This window comes from Onychomys torridus, chromosome 23, assembly GCF_903995425.1.
Source record: "Onychomys torridus chromosome 23, mOncTor1.1, whole genome shotgun sequence".
Classification (NCBI taxonomy): Eukaryota; Metazoa; Chordata; class Mammalia; order Rodentia; family Cricetidae; genus Onychomys; species Onychomys torridus.
Window position 1 is genome coordinate 40,518,332 of NC_050465.1, and position 27,873 is coordinate 40,546,204.

General features: G+C 40.2%; 1 protein-coding gene across 2 annotated transcripts in view; it reads right to left on the reverse strand.

The window, feature by feature from the left end:
* Positions 1-645: 645 nt before the first annotated feature.
* Boll (boule homolog, RNA binding protein) overlaps positions 646-27,873 on the reverse strand; it is an 86,252-nt gene continuing 59,024 nt past the window's right edge. For both annotated transcript variants that reach the window (XM_036173560.1, XM_036173559.1), the window contains exon 11: positions 646-906. In XM_036173560.1, the coding sequence (XP_036029453.1) occupies positions 748-906 (159 nt within the window). In that variant the 3' untranslated portion in view covers positions 646-747. The remainder of the gene's footprint in view (positions 907-27,873) is intronic.

The following is a 27,873-nucleotide window of genomic DNA, read 5'->3' on the forward strand; positions in this document are numbered from 1 at the left end:
ATGAATACTATATTCCCTAAGGTGCTATGCCCATGAACAATTGGACTTCTTGTAGGAATGACAGAAGAGGGCGAGAAATAGATAATCTTTAAGAACATTGAAGGACAGTGTGTCACTTTGGTCACAGTAACCACTATACAATAAGTGGTCACAATATGACAGATTAATGGATATTATATATTTTATAATACACAAATTATTTTTATATCAACATGTATAAAATTGTAATGTAAGTAGAGCTTGAAATGTTTTATCATAACCACTTATATAGCTAAAATACACACAAACACAAATGTAGTAAAACCAAAATAATGTGAAAACTAGAATTTATGCATCATCTCCTAACAAGATGGAGTTTTGAAAAATTATACAACATTACAAAAAGTGTTCTGTTGCTAAGTATTTTCATCTATGCCGTGAATTTGTCAGATATGAGACTTCAGGTGAGGCTGAAAGCCCAGTCAGCGAAGGTGTCTGTAAGTGGTTATGTATGGTGAGCTGACCATGCTGGTAGACAGCTGTGGTCTCACCTGCTAGGGCTTGTAACTCTATCACTTAAGTTAATAAAGGAAACCATGATTGAATTCTGCATCTCCCATGTTCTGGCTACTAAGATTTTAAAATTTCTTTTAAAAAAAGCAAAAACATTTAACCTTAAGCATATCCCCAAACCTCATTTGTTACTAGACTAGACCACATGCAGGCCTAGCTATTTTCTATTTCTGGACAAAACAGTTATCCAAGAGTCTACTTAACAAAGTCAGTGCGGGAAGGTAGAGTGGAAACTGAATCCTCTGCTCTCAACTCTTTCCTAGGATGAAAGTGTGGGCTTCGAGAGTACCGAGGTTTCAAAGCCACAGGTGAAGGATGAGAAAAGCTTCTTCTCACAGAATGTAACCTTGGTTCCTATTGAGAGATTTAAACAGAGTTAGGGTCTTAATGCACTTCAAATGGCTCTCATTTTTATAATTACTTAAGGGAAGAATGTAAAACCACGATGAACTGTGTCTGGATGTCAGACAGCACTGAAAATCTAACCCAAGCCTGTGTGCTAGTCAAGCCTGGTCTACCACAGAGCCCTGGTCTGGATTCTGACGAAAGGCTTCTTCAGGAAATGCCTCATATGAAGAGTAGGCTAATTCTAATCTGCTAGACAGGGAGGCATCCCATGGTATAAAGAAATCCCATATTCAGCGAGATTTCTAAATTATGTTATGCTTTCTTTAGTTAAGTTTAGTTTTGTTTTTACAGAAAGTATGTGCTTATGATATATAAGATTAGAATTAGATCTTATGGACATGAAAGCACCAGCAAAAAAATCAAATTATTAATATAGTAAATGTTAATAGGTAAACATTCTTACTGTTAAGCTAACAAGTGACTTTTATTTGATCGACTGCAAAATATAAAGATTGCTAGAGATAGTCCCCTGCTTAAGACACTGAAAATAGGGACTTTTACTAAGGTATCTATAATAATTAAATGCCTACGTTAGAGCATCTGGGGGGAGGCAAATCCTGTTGCCTAGAAATCTCATCAATTGTTCTGTCTACTTTAAATGACTGGAGTTCAATACTGTAATTAAGGAATAAAGTCATCAAGGAGGCAGTGTCTATGCCATACTGAATACAACTTCTGAAGTAGTACCTAGACCAAATCAACTACAATTAACTATAAAAATAGTTTAGTAGTTCTTCTAAAAAATTAACTAGCATCTTACATACAGTTAAGGGCCTGAGTAAAATTTCTAAGATTAAAAAGCAAAGTTTGTCCAAAGGGAAACTTTCCAATGCAGTTTCGCGGACCATGATATGGGCACATAGAGCCCTCTCCTGTTCTGCTAGAAATCTGAGCACATCTACCAGTAAAGAGTGAACACAGCCGTGCTAGAGCAAGAACTGTCAGGAGAAACTCAGGGTGACAGGAGTCATCTGTAAGGTGTAGTAACAGATTTCCAGATTTAATGTGCAATTACAGTTTATTAACAGCACTTTATGATACTTTGTGACATTACAAAATAGTCTTCCAGCTTGAAAAAAATGTAACAATGTATTGTAATAATAAGCTAAAGAAGGTTTATCAAAAATTAGTATTATGAGAAAATTTACTCCAATGACATTAGGCTATATGAGGTCAGACACTTTTTACAAATTTTTGAGTTCAGGAGACCATAAGACAATTTTGATAGCGACTTTTACCTTAGAATTAGATTAAATTTAGGGCTGGAGAGATGGTTCAGTGGTTAGAAGCCAAGTACTGCTCTTCCAGAGGACATGAGTTTGATTCCCAGCACCCACATTAGGTGGCCCACAACCACCTGCATATCCAGCTCCATGGGTATCTGGCATCTCTGGCCTCTGTAGGTGCTTGCACTCACATACACATAACCACACACACACACACACACACACACACACACACACACACACACAACTATACATAATTAAAAATAGTAAGAAAATTAATTACATCAAATTTTATCCACATAAAAATGGTCTGAGTCTAGTACTTATCCCTAGGATGTAACAAAACCAGGCTTGAGGAACTGTCCCTAGCTAGCAGAGCTGGGGCTGTAGTCGAGTGGAGGAACTGAGATAACCAAATGAGGACTCATACACAAAGACTGATGAACACCTGCACTGTGGGAGAGGAAGATGGGAAAATGTTTTGGTCGTGGATTTTGTTTCAAAAATATTTTGGGATGTGTTATGGCCTCAGGAGAGTGGGTGGCAGAAGCTATAGCGATCTTTTGCTGTCTGATGGCCAAAAGATTTCTGGGATACGCTAGAAGCCCTTTCTTCTTACCATGTTTCTTGTATTTCCTAGAATGCTGACTTGCACAATACTTTAAATGACTTTTTAAAAAAAAAAAAAACCAAAAGTCTTTTTTTTTTTTTTTTTTTAAACGAGCAAAGGGCTCTATATCCTACTACAGAGACACTTGGTCAATCATGTTTGTTCATTACTCTATTCATAATAGTCAGAAATTGGAAACAGCTTATATATCAGTCAACAAATGAACGGACAAAGAGAATATGGTATAGTTACACAATGGAATATTACTCAGTCGTTAAAAAAGGGAAACCAGCTGGGTGTGGTGGCGCATGCCTTTAATCCCAGAACTTGGGAAGCAGAGGCAGGCAGATCTCCGATTCTAGTTCCTCTGGTCTACGTTCCAGGACATCCAGAGCTACACAGAGAAATCCTGTTTTGAAAAAAGGAAAAAAAAAAAAAAAAACTGAAATAATACAATCAATTAACAGGTAAGTTGATGGAACTAGGAAAAAAATCATCCTGAGTGAGGTAACCTAAACCCCAAAGATAAGTAGGTATATATTCGCTTATATGTGGATGTTAGTTGTTAAGTCTTGGATAAGCAGGCTAAGTCCATATACTGCTGGAGGTTAGGGTAAGGGACTATGGGAGGACTGCGTTACCCTAGGAAGGGGCTAACAGAACGGAGCAGTTATGGATGGATGTGGGGGACTGGAGTGGGAGGAATGCTCAAATGAGGGACAATTTGAGGGGTCGTATGGAAACAGTAGAAGCTTCCATACATATATGAAGGGGATCTAAATGAAACTGCCAAGTAATGGGGGAGACAGAGCCTCAACTGGGACTGGGTTACATCTAATCGATTTGTTGGTCAAACCAAACAACCCAGTCTATTGCTAAGGCTATTGGTTGCTTCCACAAACTGACAGTAAGGCCTACCTATTGCTGAAGACAACACCTACACAGCTCACTGAACATGGAGGAGTCAGCTGGTGCCTACCTAGAGCCTTTGTCCCTGCTGACTAGTGTTCAGGGATACTAGTACCAGTACTGGTATGGAAGGAACTCTGCATGCCACCAAAGGAGAAAGGTAAACACCAACCCAGCTGCAGAACATCTCATCTTCTGCGGCTGGCCTCCATTCAACTGTGCTGGTGCAGTAGTGGTACAAAGCTTGTGGACTAACTGCCTAGTATCTTCTTGGATATAAGGCCTACTCCAGATGAGATGGAACTCATCTCCAACACTGCTCAAGTGACCAAGAACTTGAGACTAGATAGGCCAGGGACCTAGGGGCAAACAAAACACTACCGTTCTGGTAAAGGAATTTAGCAACAAAATGTCTCCTAACAACATTCTTCTATACTCTTAGATCAGTGCCTTGCTCAGCCATCACCAGAGGAGCCTCCTCCTGCAGTAGATGGGAACACATACAGGGATCCACAGCCAGACAAATGCGCAGAGTGTGAGGTGCTGGAACACTCGGCCTAAATGAGACCAAACCCCTCCCCTTAGTGCTCAGGGAACCCTGCAAAAGAGGCGGCAGGAAAGTGCAAGACCAGAGCGGCTGTGAAACACCAAGAAAACAAGGCCTTCTAAACAGAGCAGACCAATGCACATATGAACCTAGAGACTGGCAGCAAGCACAGCGCCTGCGCAGGGGGGCCTCATGGGTCCTAGTGTTGAGAGGAGGAGTGGACAGACACCCCCATTCCTAACCTGGATGGGATCTCCTATCTCCACCTGATAAACCCTCACAAATGAAAAATCAGTTCTTCAATGGAGTCTCACTGTGCACACACACTACTACTAAGGGCAGGCCCTAAGCCCTGTTGAAAAGGGCCAAGACAAAATGAACTCAACAGTATTTCTGGAGGGTGTTTGTCTCAAACTGCTTTGTCTGGGCGCCCCCCCCCCCCACAACTTTACAGGACTTTTGCTTATATATGTTTTCTGATTTTGTGTTTTTAGGGATTTCTGTATTTGCCAACGTGTGTCTCTGTGTCTATACCTGTTTCTTGTGTTTTTTCTTCGGCTCTTTGTTTTGTCCTATTCAGGTTTGTAGGATTTCATCTAACCTGTTTGGTTTCGACTGAGAAAGAGCAGGAAAGGATGTGGATTTGTGTGGGTGGAGAGGCGGAGAAATCTGGGAGGAGTTAGGGAAGGGGAACCATGAGAATACATTATATGAAAAAATTCTGCTAAGTGTGCCTGCTTGCTACTCACCCTTCTGTAGAAGTAAAACTTTTTGCCTTCTAAAAACAAATCCTGGTACCATAAGACTATTTCATAGTGTTCTGTCATGTATAACAAAATACACCAGAATTTTGGGCTGGAGAGATGGCTCAGTGGTTAAGAGTACTGACTGCTCTTGCAAAGGTCCTGAGCTCAATAAATGGTGGCTTACCACCATCTGTAATGAGATCTAGTGGCCTCTTGTGGCCTGCAGCTATGTATGCAGGCAAAACATTGTATACATAATAAATAAATAAATCTTTTTAAAAAATACACTAGGATTTCTAAGATTCATGAGTTCTTACATGATATGATTCTGTAATTTCAGGTTTATAACAGGGAAAAAGGCTTTCCTCTAAACATAATTCAGTTAGTTTAAACAGCACTGTATCATTGGTTAGAATGGAAATAATGAATTAAGTCATAGGAAGCCTAAGTCTAACCTGTGGAGTTCAATCTGCTTTCAGATTATGGCTTTGGAGTTTTATGTTACATTTCTAGTCTTCTCTCAGAATTCATAAGGATTGGTTTCAGAACCCCTACAAGTAAACCAACTGGTTACTATTCAAATCCCTTATATAAAATGGCATAGTATTTCTATGTAATTTACACACATCTCATATACTTAGACCATCTCTAGATTACTTATAATACTTAATACAATGTAAATATTATATAAATAATTATAATATGGTATTATTTATGGAATATCGAGAAAAAAGCATCATGTCCAGTACAGGTACAAATTAAAATATTTTTGATTTACAGTTGATTGAATCTGCATGAATAAATCCATGAATACAGAAAGCCCATGTAGTTTGTAATATGCTCATATAATAAAATTTCAATTTCCATGGAAGAGTTGAGGTCATATCAACGGCACTTCTATATCTTCATTTTTGAGAAGTAGTTTCTGGATGATGATTTAAGTTTATTAATATAAAAAATTAAAAAATTAGACAATTTTAGTTAAATTTTTGGCACTCCCTTTCCTGTATGAAACCCTGGGTTTGATCCCCAGCATCACATGAACTTGGGTATGGTGGTACCCAACTGTAATTCCAGCATTCAGAAGACAGAGAGGAGGATTAGAAGTTCAAAGGTCAACCTTAGCTATGTTCAGGGTCAGCCTAGGCTACGTGAGGCTGTTTCAATACAAAATCTAATTAAAACCCTCAATAAAATGAAAGCAAACCTTTGGATCAGGGATGGACAAGCTACAGTCACAAGGAGCAGACGGGAAAGCAGGACTCACAAGATCCTGTCCATAGATCAATGGTTGTGGTTTCTTTGTTTTTAAAATCTTCCTTTTGAGGCTAGAGAGGGGGCTCAGCAGTTAGGAGCACAGACTGCTCTTCCAGAGGACCCAGGTTCAATTCCCAGCACCCTCATGGTAGTACTCAACTGTCTGTAACTATAGTCTACGAGACCCAATGGCCTCTTGGCCTCCACAGGCACAAGGCAGACGTGTGGTACACAAATATATATGCAGTCAAAATACCCATACACATAAAATAAAAATTATTTTTATTTATATATGTATGTCTACATGTGTCCTTGCTTGTCTTTATAAGCACCATGTGCACACAGTGTCCCCAAAGCCAAAGAGGACGTCAGACTTCCTGGAACTGGACTTACAGTGTGGGCTTCTTGATGTGGTGCTGGGAACAAAACCTGGGTCCTCTACAAGAATAACATGTGCCCTTAACTGCTGAACCATCTCTCCAGCCCCCTGGTCTTGATGTCTATGAAGACAATGAAAATCAAGTCACATTTGCTACTCATCAACGAAGGCAGAGCAAGCAAGCCTCAGGAGGATGCAAGGATTGCTTCTGAGTTCATATAATGATAGCTCAAAGATTCCTAATTATAATAAAACTTGACAAGTCCCTAAGCATGATGTTATTTCTGAGGAAACAGTTAAAGTGATACACATGACCCTCTGTAGACAGACTTTAATCACAAGTTTGTTTTACTTCAAAATAGCACAAAGTACTTAGCAAATAGAGGAAATGGCATAAACACTGTATTGTCAGCTACGTTCTCCTAGAACAAATAAAGGCATTTGGTTGAAGGATTCGTAACAAAAAAAGACTAACTGGAAGATGCATAGGAAAATATTCTTTAGGAAAAATTAGGACATTTCTTCCAATAATTTAGAGGATAGTAATTCTCTGTAATGGTTCTACTCAACTTAAGCAAATGTGATTTAAAAAGTAATATTTAAGAAGCAAATGAACAAAGTAAATGGGTTGTATGGTCTAATTTTTATTATATTCTAAGTTCAGAGTTAAGTATTTTTATTATTATTATTTTTTAAGGGTTGTCTTTTTTTAATTGAAATTTTTTCATATAATATATTCTGATCACTCTTTTCTTGGTCCCCAACTCTCCAAGATCCTATCTACCTACTCAACTCTACACTCTTTCCCTTTATTTTTTTGAGTTAATTTCTCTAGAAGTTTTTAATTTCCAAAGTCTTGTCAAAAACCCAAACAGTGTATTCTCTTTAGCATTTCTTCCTTTTCATGATGGCATGCTCAGAAAACGGAACTAATCACCCTGCATTGAGGTGAGGAAGAGATTATTTCAACTCTCCACTGTTATTTGTAATAAAAGCCAGGGTGGCAGTGCATGCCTATAATCCCAACCTTCTAGAGCTGGAGGCACAAGGGTCAAGAGTTCAAGGTCATTTATAGCTAAACAGCAAGGTGTTGACATGTCTGGGCTACTTGAGACCCTATCTTAACTCCCCCGTTAGCATTTGGACCCGACCCTTGGGGACCTGGCCAATATGCAGGCAAAACCTTAGGCCACTCAGGGTCCTGACAATATCGTGTGCTCATTGCTATGTGGTCTCTCTGGGCAGAGCAATGAACACATGGCATAAAAGGGCGGGTCCCTACCTGCTTCCCCCCTCCCCCATGAGGCTGCTCACATCTCCTCTATTGCTCCTTTCCTGTCTCTTTTTCTCTTTTTCTTCCTCTTCTCTCTCTGCCTCCAATAAAACTCTCCATGTGACTGCTGTCTCCATGGTATGGGGCCCCTTGGCTCTAACCCACCAAAGTCTGTCACCTGCCATTTTTAAAATACAACACCCCCAATCAATAAGGACAGAAATATAGTAGTAACCTTAGCTATGTAGTGAAGTCTTAAGTTAAATATTTTATGTAGAAAGAACTAAATATTAACAAGGAATTAAATTTTGTATTTTACAAATCAGATTTTGGTCAGTTTCCTTCAGTAAGAAATAGATCCACAAACTCAGGTCTACAAAAATCTGAGGTGATTTATCAGTTGCTTATACTTTCAACAAAGGAACAGGGTGATGTGTGAAATGAAATCTCCAAAACCCACCTGTTAAAGACGAGACTGTCTCTAGGCTTGTATTTTGTCTATAAACCAAGACTTGAACATTATAGAATCTCTAAAGCACATTGCTTATTAATAATGATATTATTAATATCAGAATAGTTTTAATCAACATACATTTTCTATTACCCCATTTTATATATGTACATACAGAAACAACTGTGTAAGAGTGATAAAAGAAACTTGTAATTACCCAGCATTTCAGACAATCTAGATTATCCAACTGGATTAAAAAAAAAAACAAAAAACAAAAAACCGGGAATGAGCTGGTGGCAATGGTGGCGCACGTCTTTAATCCTAGCACTTGAGGGCAGGTGGATCTCTGAGTTCCAGTCCAGCTTGGTCTACGGAGTGAGCTGCAGAACAATCAGGGTTACACAAAGAAACCTTGTCTTGAAAAACCAAAACCATCACCAACATCACAACAGAATGATGCAAGTGATTATCCAAAATAATGTCTGGAATCCAACCACTATGAATTGTGATTACTGGAAATACAAGTCCTACCCAATAGAGAAAACACTAAGGCAACTCAGATTATGATAGCACCAAATTTCATAAATACAAATGTCAAAATGTCTTCATTACATTATCTAGAGTTAAAATCTATGAAATCTTAAGGAAATCAGGATAGTTTTTTGAAACAGTGATTAACTACCATATACTTTCTAATTTCATCCAACCTTTAAGACTTAGTTATAAAAAGTAGCTTCCTACTTCACTGTCAACCTTTAAAATTAGTCTCTTAAGTGTCCACGACACAAAACAACATTAATTAAGGATTAAAAGGCTCTACCACTCTGTTCAAGTGAAAATGATCATGGTTTGCTTTTCTATATTTTCAAAATATATTGTTATTAGGAACCTCTGTGAACAACTTGATGCTTTAAGAGTATCAGTGAATTCAGGAATGGAAGAAAAAAGTGAGAACCCAGAACGACATTTCTAAGTAGGGATTAGTTACATTTAAACTATTCCTTTAAGTAAAGCATCTTTCCCTGTACAGAATCTTCTGTCAGGCGATAGTGCTGGGCTGTTTAGGGGTTTGACAGGCACACCTTCTGAGCCTTCCCCCGGCAAGCTGAGATGCAGGAAGACTCATGTGCTCTTCTGTTTCTAAGAAATCTCCAAGTCTGGAACTATAGTTGTTAGAATTTTTTATTCAGTGCCCCATGTACAGATGTTGATGGGATACCCACTAGATTTAAACATCATTTGTATTATGAGTAGACTGGAGCAAAACTCTTAAAAATTAATTATGAATTACATTTTTATTGCTTACATTTTTCCTTGAAAATGAAAGCAGGGATGACAATGTGTATGTGATGGATATGAAAGTACCTTTAAGCCCTATTATCTTTAGTCAAAAGGTTTTATTGAGCTATATAGACAAGAAAAGACTCAATATTTTGAAAAATTGGAGAAAATTCTACCCTAAACAGAAATTAGAGGTCCCTCAGAACGCCAGTGTCTGGAAAGGGAAAAAGAAGCGAGATTGAAGGGGGTCTTTCTTGTTATCAGAGTAAGTTTATCTATTTAAAACCACTGAGCACGGACATGGCACTTAGAGAACAAGTTGGAGGAGAGCTATTAAGGTAGGGAGCAGGGAGCTCCTCCCAGGTCCAGTGGCAGCTGGCCGGCTCCCAGCAGTCTCTGGGGAGAAAGTGCACATTTCCCTTTGTGCCGTGGAGCTGTCTAATGGAGAGCTCACTAAAGCACTGCCAGCTACCAAAGGCAAAGCTCTAGAAGGAATGGCAGAGCGGCTCAGTCTAAGGACCTGGAGACAAGAAAGACTGCAAAGCTGAGTTACTGTCAAGCCTAGAACTCGGGAACAAAGTCTGGTCTACCTGTAAAGCGAGACAATGTGCAAAACTAAACTACCCTTTCCCTTCTCCCACTTTGTTTTTTAAAGAACTGCTTTACAGCCGGGGTGGCGGTGGCGCACGCCTTTAATCCCAGCACTCGGGAGGCAGAGCCAGGCGGATCTCTGTGAGTTCGAGGCCAGCCTGGGCTACAGAGTGAGACCCAGGACAGGCACCAAAACTACACAGAGAAACTGTGTCTCGAAAAACCAACCAACCAACCAACCAACCAACCAACCAACCAACCAACCAACCAACCAAAGGTTTGCTTTACAGATGTGGAGATGCCTGACGATCAGCCTTTACAGATGTGCAGATGTCTATGACCATCAGCCTTTATAGAGACACTGGAGTAGTTACTGGTTTTGGTGCTCTGACCAAAGTCCCTGACAAAAGCAACTTAAGGTTGGAAGAATTGATTTTGGGTCACAGTTTGAGGTACAGTCCGTCACGGTGGGGAATTAATGGCAACAGGAGTTTGAAGCAGGTGATCACCTTGTGTCACAACCAAGAAAGAGAGAGGAATGCTACTGTAGTCTTGTCCTTTTTGTTCATTCCAGAACACTGGCCCACGGGATGCTGTTGTGCACATCTGGTGGCCCTTCTCAACTTCAGTGTCTCTAACTTACAAAACCCTCCACGGACACCCTGAGAGGCTTGTTTCTGGTGATTCTACATCTCTCAAGTTGACAATATAATTAGTCACAAGCCTACCCCTTGTCAACTTGACATCTGCTTCTTGTCCCCATAAGCTTATAAATACATCCAGTGCAAAGTCTTCCAAGAGACTCCAGGCAATCTCTTCATTCTGAGCTCTTGTGTGATAGAGGATAATCTACTACTGAGACTTTCCTAATCAAGTACTTAATACTTATGCTCACAGGTTAAGTGTGGTCAATCTCTTCATTCTGAGCTCTTGTATGATAGAGGATAATCTACTACTGAGACTTTCCTAATCAAGTACTTAATACTTATGCTCACAGGTTAAGTGTGGTTCACACCCTTCTTCAAAAAAGCTATTTGCAGTAGCTGAAGACTATGACAGCAATCTCCAACTGGTCAAAAACATAGAGAATAAGTGACTGTGGGATGCCCAACCCATCTGGTACATCTACAACACAAACCCTACACCTAAGGCTCAGAGAATATTGCAGAAGAGGGTGGAGAAAGATCTTAAAAGCCAGAGAACCAGGATGCCTGCTCTAAGATTGTTTTCAAGGAATGACAGGCACAGTGCACCCATGGCACCTCAACATGGTTGCTTGGAAATGATCTGAACAATGACAACATTAGTTGACATCTCAACGTGGATGGATGAGATCTCATCAAGTTCCACCACACAAAGACTACAGGAATTAATGGCTGCAGAGAGAGGGAGAATCACTTTTCTTTAGGGAGAAGGCCCTAATTGGTTACCCAATCCCAGTGGTCAGTCTAACATAGACATATGAGAGCAACACTCATGCTCAGCAAGTCGTACTACACAAAACTGTGTGCCTGTGTGTATAAAACAGTAACATTAAAGGTCAAGAACTTGAGAGGGACTTGGGGAACGCTGGAGGTGTTGGAGAGGAGAGGAGAGGGGAAGGGAGGGGAGGGGAGGGGAGGGGAGGAGACACGGGGGGGAGGTGAGAGGAGAGAAGAGAGAGGTAGAGGTAGAAATGATGTAACCACAGTACTTACATATGAAATTCTCTAAAAAAGTTAAATTGAAAGGAGATAAAAGTAAGTTATATACTTTCAATTTACAACAGTATAGAACATTCCCATTCCAGGAGGGAGGAATGGGAGACTATGAAGGAAAGATTGGAGCAAAGAAAGACTGACATCCAGTAGGGTTAGGTACCAAATTCTCAAGTCCCACGTCAGCCATAGTGATCTCCGTGGAATCATCTGGGCTCCAGAGGCTTAAGGTGGCTACACCTCCCTGTTCTGTTAGCTGTGGCACTGCAGCCTTTTTAAGCAGGCTCCATTTCATGCTGTGCCTTCAGCTCTCCTCATCAGCTGTCCCATGGTCCTGGCATAGCCAACATCCTGGAGTCTCCAATGTGACTTAGGCTTCACCTTCCCAGCTTCATGCAGTAGCCTCTCGGGGTCTCTTTGCAGGGACTCCAGCCCTGATACACACTGCCTGGCTCAGAGGCTCTCTGGAATCATGGAATAAAGCTCTGCGATGCCCTCAATTGTGTGTCTTTCATGCCTGCAAAGCCAGCACCACACAGATGTCGATGTTAAGTTCTACTTTCACCTTGGGGTGAAACCTGGCGCTCCCCAGTCCACAGTAGCACGAGTCTTTGTGTGTTAACCCTGGAGAAACATTTCTGTTGGTGGATGTTTTTGTTTTTTTTGGGAACCCCTTCAGTGGCATTCTGAATTTAGGCTTTCTCCTTTGAAGTGAATTTGCATTTTCACAAAATGGACCCACACCTGAGGGTGTGGTCCTGCCCTCAGGGTCCTTCTCCTGTTGTTCCCATGCACAGATTTCTCTGTTGGAGCTCTCTCTTTAATACTCATGGCAGTAACTATCTTGTCTGTGATTTAAAACTTGCTCCTGATTTCTTCCTCCCCAAACAGCAACTTTTTTTTTTTTAATATCTTCCTGTCCCCTCTCATTGTAGACCCGGATAAAAGCAGTGAGCAGTAGCCCTTCCACAGGACGAGCACTAGGCTGCTTTGAAATGTCTGTTACTTGTAAATTCAGTCTCACATACTCACACAGGGGCAGAATACAGTCAGATTCTCTGTCACAAGTAGACTTAGCTCAGTGCCCAATAGTCTCTGTTCCTCCTCGAACCTGTAGCCTGGTCTACTGACTGTGCTTCAGCTGACATTCTCATCTTTTCATCCCTACTCAACGGTGTGTCAATACTGCTCAGACAGCACTCTAGGACTTTCCCTCAAATTCAGTCACAGTTCTCCTGCCGAACAGTTCCAAAGGCTGAACAACCACAGGGGCAGGTTTTCACAGCAATGGCCCAACTTATCAGCAGAATGTTCTCTCAGTTACTTCTCTTAGTGACAAAATACCTGACAACAGACATTTAGGACAGGAAAACTTTAGGGGGCGGGGTCATGGTGGCAGGAACCTGAGGCAGCTGGTCACCTCACAGTCAGGAAGCAGAGACACATGAACAGTGCTGCTCAGCTAGCGGTCTCCTTTCCATTCAGTCTAGGCCCTCAGGCCATGGAATGATGCTATTCCTATTAGGGTAAACCTTCTCACTTCAAATCGCTTACAGACATGTCCAGAGGCTGGTTTCTTCTGTTATTCTACTAGATCCTGTCAAGCTGACAACCAATATTGACTATCACAAATACTAAATGACAATTACTTCTATTAGGTATACATTTTGAGCAAAATGTGGTTAAAACACTAGCTTCCTTAAGAAAAGTATTGCCAAATAATGAAATTGTACTTTCTGTTTATTAAGAAATACATTATCACATGAGTATACGACCAATAAACAGATGAGAAATTTGCAGATTACATGTTTTAAAAATAAATATGTAACTAGGTAATTGCTCACTAGTGAGTGATGCCTTACATAAAATGTCAAACTACACGATCTACTACTATGTATTTTTAGTTAACTATCATTGGCATTATATTAGTTTACTCTTTGTTAATCAGAATGCAGAAAATAATCAAATTGGAAATACAGCATCTCTTATTTTATTATTTGGAAATTTATGTCTGTTATTTCATATCTGCAGAACCTAGATAAATAACCATGAGACTAGTAGGTAGAAAGTAAAATTATGTCAGAGAGAAACAAAAAATGTAAAACTTGGCAATATAAAGTAAGTAATCTTGAGTGGCATGACTGCTGAGAGAAATAAGCAGAATGTATAAAGTCCAAATCTGTGCAATCGCCAGAAGCAGTCAAAAGCATGCTGCAGGCGCAGTAAGCAGCAGCAGTCACTGGAATCGGTGATCAGAAGACGGAGTTCAACAGGGAAGGATGGAAGCTGACAGCACACCTCTAAGAATGCACGCACAGCACTGAGGACATAGGCGTGCAAGAGACAGCACCAACCTGAGTCTTATTATTATTTGTTATTTGGTTTCACTGAGACAGGGTCTCACTGTGTAGCTCTGGCTGGCCTGAAACTCTATGTAGACCAGGTAGGCCTTGAATTCCAAGATGCACCTGTCTCTGTCTCCTGAGTGCTGCGATTGTAGGAATGTACCATCATGCTTGCAATATGAGAAAGATTCATATCTATCCTTCAGGCAAAATCTTTCCCTTTGCCTCTGGTATGTGTGTGTGCATGTGTGTCAGTGTGCAGGAATAAGGCATGTGCATTTGTGTGTGGAGGCCAAACTCAGGTGCCATGTACCTTGTTTTTGAGATAGATCTCTAACATGACTTGGTAATTGCTGGTTAGGCTGTCTTGATTGGCCAGTGAGCCCCAAGGAATTATTCTGTCTTTCCAGCACTGAGATTAATGGTGTGAGCCTCAATGCCTAGCTTTCTTATATAACTTCTGGGAATTGAACTTAGGTCCTCCCAATTTCATGGCAAGCACTTTCCTAACTGAGAACTTCTCTAGCCTTCTTTTGCCTCTTTTACATCTAGGGAGACTTCAGAATAAATTTTAGTCAAAGGTATAGACCTAAAAGTTAGAAATTTATAATAGTAGCAATGAACACTGAAATATGATAATCCAAGTTGAATTTGCTGTCTTCTGAATGTTCTTTCCAGACCTTTGATTTTGAATTTTGATATTATCCAAGTACAATTTTTGGGAAATATACAAAGAATTTTGCATGTGACTCCATTCCAATCTGAAGAAATCACCTAATCAAGATAAAGTTTTAAAAATTGAATACCATGTTCTATCTTGACTGTATCTGAGATTTTGGCAAAACAAGTTGCAAAGTCATGTGAATATATGCACTTATGTTTATGGTATCCATTTCATCTTAATATAGTGAATTTCATGAGATTTCTTCAGATTGGTTTTTCAAAATGGGCACCAAAAAAGTAAAAACTTACTTTAAAAATTGTTGGTTGAAGATATACTAAAAATAGAAACAAATAAATGGACTTCACTTAGAATGTGTAAGAATTTTTGCTCTCTCATTCTATTTTTAGAGGCAGCTAAGCCAAGGACAAATGATACTATCCATAACTCAATTGTCAGTAAATTCTGAAGTTTTTATTAATTTCTCAAAATAAAGCTAACTTCAAGACTGTACACATGAATTGTATGTGTATATGATGTATATGAGCACACACATAATATACATGTTTATATGTATGTATGCATATAATTTATATAACTATAGAAGAAACACACTGGATATGAATTATTATCAGAATTCTTTGTCCAATACTATAATACATCATTAATTTTTATTAACAGTCCAGGATTTGTTTAGCATCATGTTTAACATTTTAAAAATCAAACAGTAACATTTTTTGTTATTGTGGACAGTGCTATTAAAAAGATTTCTAACATCACTGGTTAATAATTTTCTAAATTACAGAAGAAAATCTTTTGAAATTTCATCATGGGACTTACTAGTCTACTGAATTTTAAAAATGGAGAATAATTAGTGCACGCGACGTTTGTATGCCAGTATATAGACATGGGGTCCTACCACTCTCAGGAAACCATTGACTGACAAACATACTCATTGTGGTTTCAAAAGGAAAATGCCTATTTGACTCATGGGAAAAGTCTGGGATCTGGTCCTTTTGATTCTGCTGCTACTGCTGAGCACAGAATGCATCTGGGGTTGGCATAGGGGAGGAAAGGGTGAATTATTAGGGTAATGCCAATCTTTACACTTTTCTCCTTTTGTTCCCAAGTTAACAAGTCAGGGAAAGAACTGCAAGGAAACATATAAAACGAGGGACTTCTTGTCCTACTACAGAAATTTTCCTGATTAGAAATCTATGACTTGTTCTTTATCTTTTCAACAATAAAGCCTTTTCATCATTTTCCAAGTTTATACTGCAAGTTGGCCCTGGAACTAGAATCTACAGTTTTCTCTTGGTGTAAGAAATAATTTTATGTTTTATCAGGATAATTGTCTTTCTAAAATTAATCGTATGTAATTGTATATACTGGTAAAAATGAGAAAAGGAGGAAAGCATTCTAAGAGCACTAATATACTGGAATAGTATATGATAATGTCAGAAGGGAGTCCTTTTATCAAAATTCTATGAGGTGGATCAACATTATATAAAAACTTTGGTATCAAATGGATGATGATATATGAGGTAAGACTTTTATCTGAAACATTAGAGAAAAAATTTAATATGGTTTAATTAATTATCTAAAAAAGCAAGAATATTGATCATGTTGATGGCATTTCTAGTATTTGGGAGATGTTATTATAAAGTATTAAATATTATTTAAACTCAGAAAACCATGGCAGAAGCAACACTAAATGAGCAGTAGTAACAGATAAAAACATTTGACAAAGCATAGTAAATGGTAACACAGCAGAGCAAATGGACAAATGGAAAGCATTCAACAACTACATTTTTTATGTTATGGAAGTATTAAAATTCTATTAGATTAGACATGACTCTTATCCAAAATGTTCAAGTATCAAAGACAGAAAACAAAATGTCGAAAACTCTGGGATTAAAAGTAACACAAAGTAGAGAAAATGAAAGACACCTCACTATTCTTGGTATAGTTATTATTTATGGAATGGATAAAACATGTAGAAAGTGTTATTACAATTAAACTAACACATAAAAAGCCAAATGCCACATTTACCTAATTAAAATTTGTAAAACAGCAGTAAAAGCAAATTCCATCAAACTCAGACAGCTTATCATGGAATAAGTAAGTATGGTGAGATAGTAACTAACCCTAAGTCTCACAACGGGCAGCTTCTAGCCGGTTCCTTGAAGCTGGATCTTGGTCACACAAGGATCAATGGACAAGAAATCAGTTGAGCTGGACTAGAGCTGCCCAATTGTCTTAATAATGAATGCTCCACACTGTCTGTTAAGTAAAGAGAAAATATAGATCAGGAAGACTGAAGTGAAAAAAGATTAAGAATAGATGAGTACCGAACATAATCAACAGTTAGTTACTAAAGACTTGTAGAATGTGCTACTTAGGAAATCAGTTTGCGAGGGAGTGAGAAGCTAGCAATGAGCAGACATTGAGAACCTAGCTCTTGCTGCCCCCCTGCTTTCCAAGAACTCACAATCTGCATTAGACACTCCTTTGTCTAGCGTCACGGTGCAAATGTTCATTATCTAGAACAGGACCAGGTCAGCACAGATTACAAGTGAGCTATAATAGTAACTTCTATTAGGTGGATTACAAAGCATGCTTTAAAGAGTGTAGAAGCATCTTGCAGAAGGCGATCTAGAGGGCTGTTAACACAAAAACACCCTTTGAGTTGGACTGGCAGGACAGGTGTAGGAGCTAGAGGAGCACCGCATATCCCTGATGTACTAGGGTTGTTGCTATGCTGTTAAGATTAACTGGGTACCCAGGCAAAGGCTTGAAACGACTGCTGTCTCAGTGGCCTACTGACTGCAATTCATCCCAAATGAGATGAATTCTACCGAGACCAGAATTGAGACAATGTCTTTCTAAGCTAACTAACAAACCAAAGTGAGTAGTTAGGCCACTGGAAATAACCTAGTTGCTATCACATTTTCAGCTCCATGGGCCTTGGCTAACTCCTTGTTTTAGGAACCAAGGCTGAGTATTTTCTATCTGTTGCAATCTCGGCAGAGCAGCATTGTCCCATAAAATTGTCTATGGTAATGGAAACATTCCATCTCTACACAGTAAGACACAGTAACCACTGGTTACACATGAGTATTTGGCTCTAGAGATGTGGCTAGATGAAACTGAGGAAGTAGATTTTAAATCTGATTTAATTTGAAACTCATCTGGTTTCCTAAACCAAACTTTGCAGATGGTTACTACCAGCTCATTCAATATTGCTTAATGTTGCTTATTCACTGTGACATCAGTGTTAGGTGTTAAGTGTTTGTTAGATGAATGGATCTAGAGATAAATACAGCTATCCACACTAGGTAAGTACTTAGAGCCTACTGGCAATAATGGGTATATGCTATAAATATATATGTATGGAGTTTGATGTGTGTGAGATTGCTTGGCTCAGTGTGTCTAGACAGACTAGGAAGCTGTGCTAGGTAGCTTTATTACACTCTTAATACATATAGTTTAGGTTAACAAACATCAGAAAACTAGAGAATAGTTAATAGTAAAGAATTTGGTAAGAATGTGGGTTTAAATTATGAGAATGATAAAAGGGAGTGCATTATTCTTATTAATTAATTAACCAGTTACTTTTAGATTTGAGTCTTACTATATAGTTTAAATAGGCTTGAATTTGCAATTCTGTGACCCTAGTGGCTGGGATTACAGGTATGCAAACTCTGCATAGCTAAAAAAATCCAAGGGGCTAGAGCTTGGTGGGACAGCACACACTTAGCCTGCATAAGGCTCTAGGCTCAATCTTTAGTACTGCAAAAGCCCACAATGAAACACAAAGTCTAAATAAACTAAACTTGATTTTATACAGAATTAAAAGCATGGAAACTGAAGGTGGAGAAGTACTGAAGAAATAGATAACAATCCCACTATACAACAATAGAACTTTGAAAATGGATCTGGGGTAGTGGAGAAATGAATTTATTATTCTTAATAAGTTATAGAGCTGAGAAAAAGGACCCAATATATAAAGTAGACTATGTGGCATTAGGTCAGAAAAACCATTGGATTTATTTTGATCTTACAGAATTTGGATTGCAAATTACCATGTAAATTATGAAGATTATGAAAAAATTATTTGAAAGTACATATGTATTCATGATTTCCAGTTGGAGGAAGCTGTGCCCATCATATACAGTGTTCTGCCTGCATGTATGCCTGCCGGCCAGAAAGGGGCACCAGATCTCATTACAGATGGTTGTGAGCCACCAGGTGGTTGCTGGGAACTGAACTCAGGACCTCTGGAAGAGCTGCCTGTGCTCCTAACCTCTGAGCCATCTCTCCAGCCCCATAACTAATATCTAAATGAGGGACTTCCAGGGGAAGATGGTAGACCAGAAGCTGCCTTTCTTTAATATGGCAAGTAAGACTCAGGAAGCACACCATAGACCATATTCCACAAGGAGAGAGAGAAGGGTATCAGAAACCACAAAGGGATGGGTAGAGAGCCTGAAAAAACAGAAACCCCAAGGGGCCAGAGGAAAGGTAAGCAGCACATGCTCTTGTGGTAGGGGCCAGAAGCCTCATTCCAAAGGTAAACCAGGTGCCTTGGTGAATGCATACTGGAAGTTTAACTGTAGTTCTTGAACACCTCAAATCCAGTAGAGGATTCTGGTGAGATAGTAATTCCTCTAAAACTAGTCAGTAGTGAATAGGTGGTTTCTTCGTGTCTTGTAGGGCTGTGGTGAGGTACTATCTTGAGAAGAAACTTTTTTTTAAGACTGAGTTTCCTTGGGGGCCACAGAAGAAGAAACAATTTGTCAGAAAGCCAACAGTCAATCTGCCACAGCTGTAGGGGAAATGGCTGCTGGCAGTCCTCATGGCTTGGTGGTGGCTGTGAAGAGCTTGTTGGTTTATGGCCCTGCCTTCCTGGTTATCTTGAAAGATAACCACAGCAGACACTGAAATCCTTAGCCAGCAGGTGGCTAGAACTGAGGCAAGCATTGCAAATTTTCACTTCAGGTCCAAAGACTCCAAAGCCCTGGTGTGTGACACTCCGAGCAATCTTCTCTCTCCACAGGGTGTTCAACGCTCATCAGGGTCAGAAACCAACCAGAGCGAGAGCTCAGTGCTTTGCCCACTTCTATACAACTCAAACACACACGGGAAACATGCCACCATGGATCAACTCTGGAGTCACTGCAAACCTGCCAGCCCACATCTGGAGAAGTCAAGGATGGTCAGAATGAGTCTGGGCAGACAGAAAAGGTAGTGATTTGCAGCATGGTTGAGCACTGGTCCCTACAATACCAATTTAAACAGGATGAAAGAGAAGAACCCCCAACTTCAACCTACTAACCCCTTCAGCTGGCAGGATCCAGTATTAGAGAACTTCTTTTAAAAAATCTGTTCCAGTATGTTTTTTTAAAATATTATTTTATTGTTTTTAAAATTATTTTGTTCCTTATAATACATACTCTATTATTATTTTTAAAATATTATACATTGAAATCTTTTATTTGACCTAAGTGCCCTTCTTCAATTTTTGTTTTACATTTTTGAAACAGGGTCTCTCTCTTTTGCTTCTAGTTTTAAAATAAGGTAAAACACTTTCATAAAACCTTAACTATACTGTGAGGTGTAGGTCACATTTTGCCCAATAGACAATTTGGTCTTCATATGGACAAACTGTCCTTTCCTTTTCTTTCAGTGTTACACTAGTTATTTTCATCATATGTGGTATGGTGTTCCATGAAGATGTTTTCACACAAGTGTATAATATACGCTGAGCAGATTTTGCTCACGTTTTCATACCCTCTCCCTTTTTACCACCCATAAGTCTCTATTCTAGACAGTTTCACACCTACTTTCATGTGTTTATATATATATGAATTTATGTATCTATATAAGAGCAACCATATAATATTAGTTTTTTGAGATTGGCTTGATTAGCTTACCATGCTTAGCTCCAGTTGGGCCTTCTATTTCCTGCAAACCACATAACTGTCCATTATGACTGAAAAATTTCACTGTGTATGCATGTGCACATGTGCGCGCATCCACATGTGTATATAGATAACATTTTCTTCACTCATTACTCTTGTTAGACAATTAGGTTGGTTCCATAACTTAGCTCCTAGGAACATTTCATAACTTAGCTGACTAAACATAAGCATGCAAGCACCTCTGTGACATGGTGGCTTGGAACCTTCCAGGTAAATTCACAGGGGTGGCATACCTGAGCTGTATTTAAACTCCCCCTCCTCCCCCTCCCCCTCCTCTTCCTCCTCCTCCTCCTCCTTTTTTTGGTCCATTTTTTTTTTTCTCTGAGACAGGGTTTCTCTGTGTAGCTTTGGGTCTGGTCTTTCCTGGATCTCACCGTGTAGCCCAGGGTGCCCTTGAACTCACAGAAATCTGCCTGCCTCTGCCTCCTGAGTGCTGGGATTAAAGGCGTGCCCACCACCTCCCGGCTGTTTTGCCCACTTCTTATGCTTCTGTAGTTTTCTTTATTGTAAATCAGTGTTTCTTCATCTTGCTCTCTTTTTGTTTTCCTAACATTCTTCTGTCTCCTGAGTCTTTCTTTAGACCAGAATTTCTTTCTTTTTCCTCTTTCCCTGCCTACTTCCTTTGTTCAGTTACTGTTTAAAAATTTTTTAAAATACAAATTATTTTATGTAGTACTTGTCCATGAGTATGATTGTCTATGTGTAGGGTTAGAGCACAGCTTCCATGTGAGTTCCCTCCTCCCACTGTGGGTTCTTGGGGCTATCCGCAAATGCTTTTATCCACCAACCCATCTCACTGGCCCTCAGTTACTATTTCTACCCTAAGTAACTTCTAACATCTTACTCTGTATTTTGGCCATTCCTTTTCTGTGGTCACTGGTGGTAGACTAGTTGGTTTTACTTATTTTACTTTCATAATTCCTTAAAAAGTTTCTCTGTCATTTTTAAAAAGACCATCTTTATTTACTCTTTGGCAATGTCATACATGTATACAACATATCTCGCTCACATCTAAAATTTCCCGTCTACTCCTCCTAACACCCTCAAATGTTCCTTCCCAGACTTTATGTGCCCCCTTGTAGAATATTGTTGTAACTATGTAAAGATGGTTACATTTGTTTATGCTGTGGAAAATTACTTCAACTGTGTGAAGGTGTGCTACATTTGTTTGTGCTGCATCTGTTTAACTATGTAAAGATGTGTTGCTGTTTCACCTTGCTTGCCTAAGGCACCTGATTGGTCTAATAAAAACCGGACTCGCCAGTAGCTAGGCAGGAGACGGACAGGCAGGGCTGGTGGGTAGAGAGAATAAGCAGGAGGAGAAATCTAGGCTTGAGAGAGGAGAGAATAGAGGGAAAAGAGAGGGACACGTCTGGGGCCAGAAGCCAGGCAGCCGCCAGCCAGACACATTGAAAAGTAGGGCATACAGAAAGAAAGGAAAGTAAAAATCCCCCAGGCAAAATGTAGATGAAGAGAAAAAGGTTAAGTTATAAGAGCTAGCAAGAAATGAGCATAAGATAAGGCTGAGCATTCATAACTAATATTAAGTCTCCATGTCATGACTTGGGAGCTGGCTGGTGACCTAAAAGAAAGCTGGGTACACCCCCCCGACCTTTGGTAACTCACTGAGTCCTATTATTACTGCCAGTTCGAATACTGACTGGCCTTTTTAGCTTGAGTTTGTGCAGGTAGACATCATGATTGCTATGACCAGGTCATGTCCAGAAGATAGCACTTCATAACCCACCCCCCCAAAACACCCCTTAAAATAACATCAGAATTCAACAAAAATTCTAAAAGCCACAAAGCGTGGAATGATAGATTTTAGGCTCTGAAAGTAAATAACCACCAACCAAGATTGCTGCCTCCACTAACCCTTTAAAACCAATGGAAGCACACACATTTCAGAAGAGCACAGACAGTGAACATCAAAGAAGATAATTCAAAGAAACAACACAGAGAAAGGAAAAAAAAATCTCAATTATGAAAGAAAAAAACACATTTCATGAAAGGAATAGATGAACAAAGTCAACCCAGGAAAAAATCCTACCGAACTGTAAATTAGTGCTCCCAACTACTCCAGAAGAGAAAAACAATTCTTGAACGAACTAGGAAAGCAACCAACGAATGACAGAAATCTACAAACCTGTAACTAATAATGGCAAGTGCAAATGGTCTTTACTCTCCAATTAGCAGACGCAAACTAGGATGAGAAGATGGGTCAATGGGTAGAGTGCTTTCTGAACAGGGTGAGAGGGAGTGCCACCATAACCAAGACAGAAACACTTAGAAAATGTGCTCCTTACTTTCAGAAACGGACATCTTAAGGATCAGAAAGGGAGGGAGGGCAGAAGGTGCTTGGTGTCACTGGCGTAAGGAGATGCCAATAAAGTCCTCTCTTTTCATTTTTTGGCACTTTATCAGAGCAGCTGTGGAGCACTATTTCAAAATGACCATCGACGCACTGGTGACTCAGCAGCCCCAGATCCTGTGAACCAACCTCTAGGGAAACTCCGAGCAAGTGTCACAGGATTGTACGTGGGAATCTGGTCAGCAGAATATTACTAGATTAGGGGTGTGTGTGTGTGTGTGTGTGTGTGTGTGTGTGTACACAGGGGTAGGACAAGCATTTACAACTGGACTCCTAAGGATTACTCAGCTGTGTGACTGGTGGCTGAGAGTCCACTCATGAAGCCCTGCCCACTGATGGAGCAGCATCAGTAACTAGCCCTGTCAAAGAATGGCCTGTAGGTGAGAAGAACATTCCAACTCCTTTCTTCAAGTGCTGCCAGGGTTGTGACCAGTAGCTGCAAGTGAACACTGCAGAGGCTTGCCTAGGAGTGTGACAGGCTTCTGGAGCCAGAGAAAGAAGAGTGAAAGACTTGAGACTGAGATCAGCAAAAAGGCCAGACTACAAGCATACTCTATAACCCCATCCAGACTACAAGCATACTCTATAACCCCATCCAGACTACAAGCACACTCTATAACCCCATCCAGACTACAAGCACACTCTATAACCCCATCCAGACTACAAGCACACTCTATAACCCCATCCAGACTACAAGCACACTCTATAACCCCATCCAGACTACAAGCACACTCTATAACCCCATCCAGACTACAAGCACACTCTATAACCCCATCCAGACTACAAGCACGCTCTATAACCCCATCCAGACTACAAGCACGCTCTATAACCCCATCCAGACTACAAGCACGCTCTATAACCCCATCCAGACTACAAGCACGCTCTATAACCCCATCCAGACTACAAGCACGCTCTATAACCCCATCCAGACTACAAGCACACTCTATAACCCCATCCAGACTACAAGCACACTCTATAACCCCATCCAGACTACAAGCACGCTCTATAACCCCATCCAGACTACAAGCACGCTCTATAACCCCATCCAGACTACAAGCACGCTCTATAACCCCATCCAGACTACAAGCATGCTCTATAACCCCATCCAGACTACAAGCATGCTCTATAACCCCATCCAGACTACAAGCACACTCTATAACCCCATCCAGACTACAAGCATACTCTATAACCCCATCCAGACTACAAGCATACTCTATAACCCCATCCAGACTACAAGCATACTCTATAATCCCATCCAGACTACAAGCATACTCTATAACCCCATCCAGACTACAAGCATACTCTATAACCCCATCCAGCTATCTCCCTGGACATTTTTTCCTCGTATATCCAATGCATGGATCAGGAGTCCCATAAAACACCCAACCCACATTCTGTTTAGAGAAGTTCAGTTCTGGGATCCCTCCCATTCCAAAGAGAGCTGTTTGCAATAAAGCTGTTACTTTCACTTCTTTTTGGAGGCTCAGTCTTGTGTATTTCTTTGATGTTCAATAGTTTGTCCCATTAAACAAGCTTGGCAATCCCCTAGATCACCATCGGCAACCTCATTACAAGATGGAAGCCAATGCTTTACCAATGCCAGGCAAGTACTCTACCAACTGAGCTACATCTCCAGCCCACCCTTTAGTTTTTTAAAAATTTATTTTATTATTTTATGGGTCTGAGTATTCTGCTTACATGTAAATCTGTGTACCCTGTGCATGCCATCCCCTGGAACTGGAGTTACAGACAGCTGTAAGCTAGTGCTGGTGCTGGTAATCCAGCACTTGTCCTCTGAAGAGCAGCCAGTGTTCTTAACTGTTGAGCAACCTCTCCAGTTCCTATCCTTTATTTTTTATCTCATTAAAAAAATAAATTGAAAAGATTTTAAAAGTATAGGTGAAAACTAGAAAACTGCTCTAGGAAAACAACAAGAAAATTGTTAGTAGCTCATCAAAGTAGGAAAAATATTTTTCAGAGTAATATGGAAAGATACAACTGAACACAAGGAAGAAGAGCCATATGTTACACATAGTAGTAACATTTGAGGACAGGATACTGAAAAGAACTTCAGACAAGAATTAGTAGAAGACCCTTAGGGTTTGGCTAATGAGTCACCAAGTCTTGACTAGACACCTTAAATGGTTTGATGGTTAATATTGATGGTCAACTTCACGATACCTACGGTCACCTTTGAGACAAGCTGCAGAGGAATCAATTAGATGAGAATTAGCCTCTTCATATGTCTATGAGGATTATCTATCTAGATTGGGTAATAGTGGTGTATTCTGGCTAGTTTCTTGTTACCTTGACACAAACTCAAGACCATCTAGAAAGAGGGAATCTTTTCTTTTTTTTAAAAGATTTATTTATTTATCACATATACAGTGTTCCGTCTGCATGTATGCCTGCAGGCCAGAAGAGGGCACCAGATCTCATTTACAGACGGTTATGAAACATCATGTGGTTGCTGGGCATTGAACTCAGGACTGAAAGAGGGAATCTTAATTGAGAGTACTTCCATCAGATTAAACTATATGCAAGTCTGTGTGGCATTTTATTGATTAATGATTGATATGAGAGGGCCCATCCCACTGTGGATGATGCCTCTCTTGGGCAGGTGGTCCTTGGTTGTATGAAAAAACAGGCTGAGAAAGCCATGGAAGCAAGCCAGTAAGTAGTGTTCCCATGGCCTCTGCTTCAGTTCCTGCTTCTACATCCTGCCTTGAGTTCTCAGTGATGGCCTATAAAGTATAAGCTTTAATAAGCCCTTTCCTCTCCAAGTTGGTTTGGTCAGTGTTTTATCATGGCAACAGAAACCTAACTCAAACAAGGTGGGTTCAAGACTGACCCTGAATGTGGGTATCACCACTCAATGGGTTGGTGTTCTGAGCTGTGTAAGAAGGGAAAGTAAGCTGAATATCAGCATTCACCTCTCTCTGTGAGCTTCCTGACTGGCTGCAGGGTGACCACCTGCCTCACGCTCCTATCACCAGACCTTCCCTGCCATGATGGACTGCACTCTCAACTGTGAATCAAAGAAGCACTTCCTTCAGTAGTTTCCGTCAGCGCTGTTATAGTACGACAGACCACTATGGTGGAGGCTTGAACCATCAAGATGCCATGAGCAATGTGGACCATGTATGCTTAGCTCATGAAGGTCAAGAGGGGATAAGAACTTGATCAGGAACTGCAGTAGAGGCTACTATTTGACATTCAGGGAAAGAATCTGGCTGCATTCTTCCTGTGTCTTGAGAACTTGAGTGAGGGTGAGTCCAGGAGTAATCTTTGGAGGAGGAAATGTCATTTTTGTTTTTTTGTTTTTGTTTTTGTTTTTTTTTTTTTTTTGGTTTTTCGAGACAGGGTTTCTCTGTGTAGTTTTGTGCCTTTCCTGGAACTCACTTGGTAGCCCAGTCTGGCCTCAAACTCACAGAGATCCGCCTGCCTCTGCCTCCCGAGTGCTGGGATTAAAGGCATGCGCCACCGCCGCCTGGCCTGGAGGAGGCAATGTCAAGGCAGGGTATCATGACATGGCTACTTTTCAATGCTCTTATTCATATCTATAGTGAGACAGTAAAAAAATTAAAAAAAAACCTTTAGCAAGGAAAGTATGCGAACAAGTTTAACAATGTGGACTTGGAGAATGCAGATGAGAAAAACATCTGTAATTGTTAGAAACATTATTCTTCAACAGGACAACAAGAAAGGAGAACTGAAGACAAGACTCCATTCATCAAATGCTCCAACTTGTGAAAATACAAATTTCTGAGAAAGGAGAAACCTGAACTGGGAATGCGACAGAAGAGGTCCCTACTACAAACAAGCAAACAAACAAATTAAGGAAAGTGATTTTGTAGATTGAGCCACCAAGACATATAGCCATTGCTGCAGCATGATCCAAGGGTGATGGTTCCAACCCAATCTGGCAGCCGAACTTGGCATTATCTTTGTGGCCTTTGTTTTGCAGACATGAAAGATATGAGATTCAGGGGAGAGGTTACAGGGTTATGTTCCATGGTCTCTGAGTGTCACCAAGGCTAGGCACTGTGTGGCAGGGTCAGAGTTCTTGCAAAGAGACTCTGAGAGGTGACTTTGTGGAGTTGTGAAGGTAAAGTCCAAATTGTGATGTAGACTCTAGGATGTTGGAGATGCTAGGACCATAGGATGTCTACCAAAGAAAGGTGCAGATAGAAAACAGAGCCAGTTCAAGAGGGTGCTTATGTGTGCTGAAGTCAGCTGAGCTGGAGGGCCAAGGAGGGCTATTCATGTACCTTGGAGCCCGTGTGATTTCATCATGAGCTCCAGATGATGGACATGGAGCTTAAGGATTTGGTGTTTTACTTGCTTATGTTTTTGGTTTTGCTTTGGTCTGATCTTTCCCTTGCCATGTCCCCATTCTTCCCTTTTAGAGTGGGAATACTGACTCTGTATCACTGTATATTGTAAGTATGTAACTAACGATTGGATTGAAGTTAAAAAAGAGATTGCCTGAGTCTCAGAAGAGACTCTGCATGCAACTTTTCAACAGTTTTGGAACTGTTAAAGATGACGGGGATTTTTGAAGTTGGAGTGAATACATTTTGCA